The sequence below is a fragment of the Carlito syrichta genome, unplaced genomic scaffold (genome assembly GCF_000164805.1).
Source record: "Carlito syrichta isolate Samal-C Ts95f unplaced genomic scaffold, Tarsius_syrichta-2.0.1 Scaffold301761, whole genome shotgun sequence".
NCBI classification, from domain to species: domain Eukaryota; kingdom Metazoa; phylum Chordata; class Mammalia; order Primates; family Tarsiidae; genus Carlito; species Carlito syrichta.
Genome location: NW_007245857.1, coordinates 457,780 through 467,517, shown reverse-complemented (window position 1 = coordinate 467,517; position 9,738 = coordinate 457,780). Strand labels below are relative to the sequence as shown.

The following is a 9,738-nucleotide window of genomic DNA, read 5'->3' as shown; positions in this document are numbered from 1 at the left end:
CTCCAACTCAAAAAAAAAAAAAAAAAGTTCCATCAAGCTCACTTCTACAGTTGCAACAGGAATTTCCTTCCGTCTGGGCAGAAACCAACCTGCCAGGATTGACGAAACATCACCCTCCAGTGGTGGTAAATTTACTGGCATCAGCTACTCCTGTCCAAGTCCGCCAGTACGCTATGAGTTTGCAGGCCCGGAAAGGAATTGCTCCTCATGTAAAAAGACTCGTAGCTGCCAACATTCTGACTCCGTGCAAGTCAGCATGGAACATACCTTTCTTGCCAGTTCAGAAACCGGGAACTTCTGACTACCGTCCAGTTCAAGACTTAAGAGAAGTCAACAAGTGGGTAAAAACTATTCATCCAACCGTTCCTAACCCATACACTTTACTTAGTCTACTTCCCCTTCAACATCAGATATATACTGTGCTAGACTTAAAAGATGCTTTTTTCTCTATTTCCCTGTCTCCTGTTAGCCAACCTATTTTTGCTTTTGAGTGGACAGATCCAGACACAGGGAACATCAGTCAGTTAACTTGGACACGACTACCACAAGGCTTCACGAACTCCCCAACCCTCTTCGGGGAGGGCTTGCAACAGGATTTGTCAGGGTTCCATACCCAATACCCTGAATATGTTTTGCTTCAATATGTGGATGACCTCCTACTTGCAGCTGCAGACTTGGACACCTGTTTACAAGGTACTAAAGCTTTGTTATAGCTTCTCCAGGACCCGGGCTACAGAGTATCAGCAAAGAAATCACAGCTGTGCTCTGCCAAAATGTCATACCTTGGATACCAGCTGCAAGAGAGCAAGCGAGCCCTAACCTCAGCCTGGAAAAAAACCATTATCCAAATTCCCATGCCAACCACCAAAAAACAGGTACAGGAATTCCTGGGGGTGGCAGGGCATTTATTGTAGGCTATGAATCCCAGGATTTGCCGAAATTGCCAAACCCTTATACTCGGCCACAGCAGGGAATCAACCCCTAAATTGGACTGCTGCTGAAGAACAAGCAAACAGCTCTAACTCAAGCACCAGCAGTAACCCTTCCCAATGTTACCAAACCTTTCCATTTGTTCATTCATGAACAATGAGGAATTGCCAAAGGGGTCCTCACTCAGACCCTAGGGCCATGAAAAAGACCAGTGGCCTATTTGTCAAAGAGATTAGACCTGGTAGCTTCTGGTTGGCCCTCCTGTCTTCAAGCCATTGTGGCCACTACTTTGCTGGTTAAAGAAGCAGACAAGTTAACTTTCAGCCAAAACCTGGCTCTAACTACTCCCCATGTTGTTGAGACTCCGCTACGGGGAGCCTCCGGCGGTTGGATGTCAAATGCACATATTACCCAGTATCAAAGCCTACTACTAGACCAGCCTAGACTAACTTTCTCTCCTACTCAATGCCTCAACCTGGCAATCCTGTTGTCTGATGACCATCCGGAGACACCAGCACATGACTGTGAGGATGTGTTGGACATTACCCACGCCAGCCGACCTGATCTTCGGGACAGTCCTCTGCTCCAGGCTGATGTTGACCTGTTCATGGATGGTAGCAGCCTGATACTAAATGGAGTCTGTAAGGCTGGTGCAGCGGTAACTACAGCTCATGACGTAATCTGGTCACAGGCACTGCCTCAGGTACTTCTGCCCAAAACACTGAGTTAATTGCTCTAACCCAGGCCCTGCGCTGGGGAGCAGAAAAACGAGTAAATATCTTCACGGACAGCCAGTATGCGTTTGCTACACTTCATGTACATGCCATGATCTGCAAAGAACGTGACCTTCTCACCACAACAGGTAAGACTATTAAAAATAAAAAGGAAATATTAGCCCTCTTGGAAGCTGTTTGGCTCCCTAAAGACGTAGCCATTGTAAAGGTCACCAAAAATCTGACACTCTAGAAACAATTGGAAACCGCCTGGCAGACCAGACGCTCGGGAAGCAGCAGAACTCCCAATTAAGCCCCTAACTACTTTACCAGCTAAAACTTTTCCAGTCCCTTCTCTCCCACAGCAGCCCAGAAATACACATAAAGAAGAGGCTGCAGAGCTGGCGGGAGCTTACAAGAAACCTGATGGCTGGTGGGTTAAAGACTCCAGAATTGTTCTACCTAAAGTTCTTGGAAAAAATTTAATAAAACAACTTTGCTCTACCACTCACCTAGGAGGAACCAAAATGGCTGAACTGTTAAACTGTTTTTATATTATCAATAACTTAAAAGACCAAGCTAATTCAGCAACTTTAATGTGTCCTGCTTGTGCTCATGTCAATACCAAGGGAGGGCGGAAACCTCTTCCAGGAATCAGGGCACAAGGATTAAAGCCCTGGTGAACAATGGGAAATAGACTTTACTGAAATAAAACCTTCACATGCAGGATACAGTTATTTACTGGTGTTAGTAAACACTTTTTTGGGATGGGAAAAGCATTTGCCACAAAAAATGAAACTGTCCTTACGGTTTCAAAATACTTATTAAATAAAATAATTCCTAGTTACGGGCTTCCTCTTTCTATTGGGCTCAGACAATGGTCCTGCCTTCACCTCGTCCATAGTACAGCTGGTCAGTAAAGCACTAAACATCAAATGAAAACTGCATTGTGCTTACCGACCACAAAGCCCTGGACAGGTAGAATGCATAAACCGGACTTTAAAAATACTTTAAATTAATAATAGAAACCGGTGAAAAATGGATAACTCTCTTACCCCTAGCTCTCCTTCGAGCTAGATGTACCCCATATAAGGCTGGGTTTGCCCCTATAAAATCATGTTTAAAAGACCCCCTCCTCTGTTACACCACCTACAGGATCCTATTCTTAAAGAATTTACTAATCAATCTCTGTTAAAATATCTCCAGTCTTTACAGCGGAAGCAGAATCTTGTCCATATCAACGTCCGTGCTGTACTGCCAACTCCAACTTACACACCATGTCATCCATTCCAGCCTGGAAATCTGGTCTATGTCAGAAAGTTCTGGAAAGAAGAACTGAGCACCTCCTGGAAGGGACCATATGAAGTCATCCTCACCACCCCAATGTTGCTGAAGGTTAGCAGAATACCAACCTGGATTCATCATTCACAAATCAAGGAAGCTGCAGATGCCAAAGCCTGGCTCAGTCAAGCCTGCAGTTGGAACACTGACGTGCCCCTTTGCCCAAACAACTGGACTGTGAACCAACATCCTGATAATCCTCTCAAAATCATCCTCTGAGCCCATCGTCTTACATCACCTGACCAGTCAGCAGCAGAAACCGTGAGACTTTAACCATAACTGAATGCATTGCACTCATCCCTTGCCTCTCCTTTTTGTTATCCCACTTGTTCTAGGATTTGAAGCAGCACTGCTTAATGCAGCTCCTGCAGAATGGCCATGCTGCAAGAAAGTTCTGTTAACACTGTTTTAATTCTCATGTACTGGATGTATTATTGCTTTATTATGCTCAAAATAAGTTTACCCTGGTTTATTCTAACAAGCATCCCTTTGGGTTCAGCTTATCATACTACTTATATTTTTACTTTAAGTTCCTTTACTTCAGGACAAGTTTTTGCTGTCCAAAATTGGGCCCCTGATCAAACCTAATTCAATTTAAAATAAATCTTTCTGATCTAGTACCTATAGAAAAAGAATGTACAGCTGGAATTCCTATGGCAGGCGGGGTACCAAACCACTTCTTTACTGAAATGTGTACCTAATGGGCAACTCCTAAATTCATAAAAACTATAGACATCTACCTTTGCCCCAGTAACCCCCAAAATTATAAATGTATGCAGGAAAACGAATTCTTTTGTCCAAACTGGGAATGTGTCACCATCGCAACTTACAGTGGAGGACTTCCCAAATCACTGTTTGGCTAACCTCTGGCTCAGAACGGCCTGTATACATAAAAGTTACTAATCCACTTCATCACTCATGGAAAACTGGAAAAACTTGGGGTATACGGTTGTACATGAGAGGGTATGACTAGGGCACCTTATTTACTATTCAAAGGTGAACCATCAATCATAAACCTATACCTATAGAACCCTTAATGGAGTTACAGGACCCTATGTTTGGCTTTCATCCACAAACACCTCCTGAAACAGCTCCAAAGTCTTCGGGATTAAACTTTCCAGTCCCCTAGTTTGTTTCCTATGCTAGCTCATATGCACAGCTTGCTTAGTAACAGTTGGCCTCAATTACATCAGATTGCTGGCTTTGTCTAAAATCAAAACCTCCATATTACGTAGGAATAGGAGTTGTAACTCCTATCCCAAACAATGCAGCTGAAACAACTTGTATTCCAAAAACTGTTCATGTCACCATAAGAGACGTAACTGGAAATGCCTCTTGTTTAATAACTGCAAGTTTCAGTTTAACAGCTTCTCCATTTTCTAAAATTTGTAATCAGTCTCTTACTAAGACCATAACTCATTCCCAAGCTTATACTGCACCTGCCAATACATGGTTTGCTTGTTCATTAGGATGAATTACTTGTGTTCCTGCTGAAATGTTAAACAATAAGTCTGTTTTATGTATTACTGTTCATATACTTCCTCAGTTATATGTCTACAGTGGCCCCGAGGGTGCTCTTTTAATTTCACCACCTGGTACCCGAAAAAGGCGTGCCACTCCTCTGTTAGTCCCCACTCTAGTCAGATTAAGTATGGCTGAAACAGCTGCACTTAGCACTGCTGCTTTAGTCTGTGGAAAAACAGGACTAACGGGACTAACCAGCTTAACCCAAAACATAAATGATGACCTAAAATATGTACAGTCATCAACAGAACAACTCCACAACCAGGTAAATTCTTTAGCTGAGGTCGTCCTCCAAAATTGGAGAGGTCTTGACTTATTGTTCACATCTCAGGGAGGGCTTTGTGCTGCTCTTGGAGAAACTTGTAGTTTCTATGCCAATACATCAGGAATCATTAAAGAAACTCTCCAAAAGGTCTGGGAAAACATAAACCAGCAACGAAAAAAACTAAATGATAATAAGTCCTGGTTTCAATCCTTGTTCACTTGGAACCCATGGCTGACTACCTTGCTTACTAGTCTAGCAGGACCGCTCATACTTCTCTTCCTTGGTCTACTAATTGGACCTTGCATTTTAAACTGGTTCGTTAACTTTGTCAAGGAACAAATCAACTCAGTAAAGATTCTGTGTACCAGAACCTATTGTAATTCCCTTCCTTGAACTAAAGGGTCAACAAATTGACTCATGCACAACCGGAATGAAATAAGCTAAATTAGTTAATAAAATCAAATTGTTAGCAAAGTAGTAATATTAACCAGCTTACTCTATTTTGTTTAAAACTCATCTTAGTTACCTGCCTGACCTAAAAATCAATGCCTACATGTAATTACAGTAGCATTCCCATGACCACAGACCCCCCCAGCTTTGTCTCCTTTGGGCAGGTTATGCTGACCGTTGCCTGCTGACCGTTACAGAACTCCTTTGCCATAGTTACATGTAATTGTATGCTTTGTTAACTGAAATCAAATGTTCTGCTTTGACATTTTCATAGTTTGTTCTTATATTCTGTTAGTGATCTAACCAAGGTAACTCCATTGTATAATGATTCTTCTTCCTTGTCTCTATGAAACTACCTTAAACTATATCTTAATGGCAGAACTCCAGGGACTTTCTGGGCACTGGCTATACCTACCTGACATGAAATTAATCAAAGCTCCCTAACAATCAAAGTTCCCATTTTGGTTGCCAAGTTGATAGTTAATAGTTGCTATGGTCACTAAGTTGCTATGCAGTCAATGCTGAAAATTTTACCTATAAAAGCTTGTCACAAACTGCACCAATTTGCCAAGAGTTTTCCTACTCTTGACCTACGTGTTTAATAAATTCATAATTAATTAAACTCAACTTGCTGGCGTAGCTTTTTTTGCTTACTCAGTCATAACATTACAACCTGTATTACTACTGAAATGTTAAACAATAAGCCTACCTTATGTTCATGTACTTCCCCAGGTATATGCTTCTAACGGTTCTGAGGGGACCCTATTATTCAATCCTCCTGGCCTTCTGGCAACTCATTGGAAGCGTGCTCCCTCCCTACTAGTGCCTGCCTTAATTGGGCTAAGTGTAGCTGGAACAGCTGCACTCCGCACTACAGCCTTGGTCCACGGAGAACTAGGACTATCAAACTTTGTACAGGACATCAATTCTGACTTAAATTACATGCAATCTGCTACAGACCAACTCCATGACCAGGTGGACTCCCTAGCAGAAGTTGTCCTTCAAAATTGTAGACGCTTATACTTGGTTTTCCTATCCCAAGGGGGACTTTGTGCTGCTCTTGGAGAGGCATGTTGTTTCTATGCAAACCAATCAGGAATTATTAAGGACACCCGCTGAAAGATCCAAGAAAATAGTGACAGGAGACAAGACGAAATAAACAATAATAAATCTGGGTTCCAATCCTTGTTTAATTGGAACCCCTGATTAACAACTCTCATCACCAGCCTGGCTGGCCCACTTATCCTCCTTCTCCTTGGGCTAATGTAGGACCTTGTAAATTTAATTGCCTTATTAATTTCATCAAATAGCAAATCAATTCTGTAAACCTTATGCATGTAAAAACGTATTATAACTCCATACCCATGACTGACAAGTCAATGAATTGACTCATGTACAACTAAAAGAGGGGAATGAAATAGCTAATAAAATATATAAAATAATTGCAATAGGTTGCTTGACATATATAACTCCATTTTGTTAAAATCCTCCATTTTAGCTGCTTGCCTGACCTAAGAATAACCTCCCACTGAATATGTGTGGTTGTTGTAACGTTCCCATGACCACAGACCCACAGATTTGTTCCCCTGAGCTGATCATGCTGACCATTCTTGCTGGCTGTTTGAAACTCCCTAGCTACAAGTTCTGTGTAATTGTATGCTTTGTTAGCTGAAATCAGATGTTGCACCAAGAGATTGTTCTTTGCAAAATTCCCCCTGCCACATTCCCACATTTTATACTTATATTTTGTTCCCTTTTGTTTTTAGTTCCTTCTTCCCTCACCCCCCTGATATGTAGCCCAACTTTGGGTTTTACCTTTATAAACTTCTTGCTGATTCTACTCTGTGTCAAGAGCCTCTTGGTGTGAGCCTACTCTTGACTGCATGCTAATAAAGGACTCTTAATTTGAACTTGGTGTGCTGGCGTGTCCCTTTCTTGTAACTCGGTCATAACAATATATCTCTTCCATTTGTCTGTTCTATAAATTATATCCTTTCTGATAAACTGGTAAATGTAAATAATGTATTATTCCCCTGAGTTCTGTGAGCCATTCTAGCAAATTATCAGATCTGAGAAGGGGGTTGTGGGAACTCTCTATTTATAGCCAGTTGGCCAGAAGTATGGGAAGCCTCAACTGATTCGCATCTGAAGAGTGGCCAGTCTTATGGAACTCAGTCATCACCCTGTGGGATCTCACAAAGTAGTATCAGAATTGAACTGAATTGCAGGATACCCAGCTGGTCTTCAAAAAGCTGGAGAATCACTTGGTGTGGGAGATATCCACATATTTGGTGTCAGAAGTTTTGTTATTATAGAAAAATCGTTTTTCCTTTGTATATTTCTTCAAAACTCATTGGAAAATCTTTTAAGAAAATCTTACACTATCTTCTAAAAATGATTTTTCAGTATTTAGTCTATATTACTGTGAGATAGTCATAAACAATAAAAATTTTTCAGTTACCTTCAAATCACCTCTTAGAGAGCTGTAGTCTACTTTGATGGCTTCTTCTTTTTCATAGATATCAATTGTCGCCTGGGTACTTTCTGTTTCGGTTCCCATCTGAAATATATGTGAACACTCAACATTTATTGATTGACTTTGCTATCTTATGTAAGCATGATTCATGACACCCCAAACCAACCTGCCACAATAACATCAATGATCACTGATCACAGATCACTATAACAAATATAATAATGAAAAAAAGTTTGAAATATTATAAGAATTATCAGAACATGACACAAAGACAAGGAAACACGAGCATATATGATGTAGAGAAAATAGTGTCAATAGACTTTCTCGACATAAGATTGCCACAAACCTTCAATATGTAAAAAACATCGTATCTGTTGGCTGGGTGTGGTAGCTCATGCCTATAAGCCTGAAATCTCAGCACTTTGGGAGGCGGAGGCAAGAGGATTGTTTGACCCCAGGAGTTCGAGACCAACCTGGGAAATTTGGCAAGACCACTTCTCTACAATAAATCAAAAAATTAGTTGAGAATGGTGATGCGTGCCTATGGTTCCAGCTACTTGGAAGGCTGAGGTGGAAGGTTTGCCTGAGCCCAGCAGGTCAAGGCTGTGGTGGCCGTGAGCATGTCACTGCACACCAAGCCTGGGTGACCAAGTAAAACTCCAACTCAAAAAAACCCAACAAAACATAGTATCTGTAAAGTACAACAAAACAAAATACAATAAAACAAGGTATGCCTGTATACGGGAGGATGTGCATAGAATATATGCCAAACTATGCCATTTTACATAAGGAACGTCAGCATTCTCAAATTTTGGTATTCCTGGGAGGTCCTAGAACCAATTCCTTGTGGATACTGAGGGATGGCTGTACTTCCAACCAATCTAAAATGTCCTGTATAATATAAATGTGATAGAAAAGAAAAAAATGTGATGGGAAATGTTGACCATTAGTGGGGCCTTGGTTTTATTTTTGTGAATCTTGGGTGTCCATTCTTGCCTCTCCCCACCTGGAGACACTCAGTAGGACATGTTTCTTCTGAGAAGCACCTCAATACAATTGTTGGTTAAGGTGCAGAGCAAGAACCCTTCAAGCTTTACATAAAATGTCATGAGAGTGCAAGGGAACTGCTCATGCTGGAAGGTGACTTGCACACTGCCTGTGGTTCATTGTGCAAAAATGTCCTTTACTCCAACAGTTTTAACTCTCTGATTTCTCTTGGGTATCTAATATATAGTTAAGAAACACTGGTTCATCCTGTGAAGCTAAAGAGATGTGGGTTAATAAGAGAGATAAGCAATACACGAAATGCGTGGTCCTCTGAGATGATAGTCATTTTACGCCTTTTCTCTCCTAGAAGGAGAGAAGATGTCTTCCCTACTCCTAAAGAGGACATATAACAAGAGGAAGAATAAGCAGTCAAAGGGTATTGCATTAAGTTCCATACAGCTGCACATATTTTTAAATCATTTGCTAGAATACCTCCACTTCAATGATGTCATCCAGTGACCCCAACAAAAGAATTATCTCAATGTCTTGAACTTTGCAATCAAGCAGCAGGTTATGCTTCTCTAGTCGTTTCTGTTCCAGAGAAGTTTGAATGATTACAACTTCTTTTTGCAACTTTCCCACTTCCCTGTAAATATTAGTGATTTAACTCATTATGCAACATTGTACCAAGGGAGAAAAATATATGTATTATAAGCTTATATGAAAAAAATATTATTTTTTCCCATGAGTACTATATATTCTAGAGTGCTCTCAGTGATGCTTATAATTTAATTTTTAACACTCCCAAGAAAGGCCATAAATTAACTTAGTTAATCTAAGGAGCATTTTTTTCCTAATAAACATTACTGCCTTAATTGGAGTTAGCAAAAACACAGTGCTTTCACTGTTATTTTTAAATTTGTACAATTTTCAAGCTGCATTTCTCCTTCAAATATAAGCTCTACATTTTAGAACCTCAGCCCAAAAGACACAGTCTCCTGGCAAGAGAAAATCTTGCCGATTAAGTCATTATATACCTAATAATCTCAAGT

At 40.7% G+C, this 9,738-nt stretch overlaps 1 protein-coding gene across 2 annotated transcripts in view; it reads right to left on the bottom strand.

The window, feature by feature from the left end:
* Positions 1-9,738, bottom strand: part of SMC1B (structural maintenance of chromosomes 1B) — an 89,935-nt gene that overhangs the window by 20,510 nt on the left and 59,687 nt on the right. For both annotated transcript variants that reach the window (XM_008055169.1, XM_008055170.1), the window contains exons 18-19: positions 9,179-9,332; positions 7,685-7,783 (exon numbers count right to left, since the gene is read on the bottom strand). In XM_008055169.1, the coding sequence (XP_008053360.1) occupies positions 7,685-7,783; positions 9,179-9,332 (253 nt within the window). The remainder of the gene's footprint in view (positions 1-7,684; positions 7,784-9,178; positions 9,333-9,738) is intronic.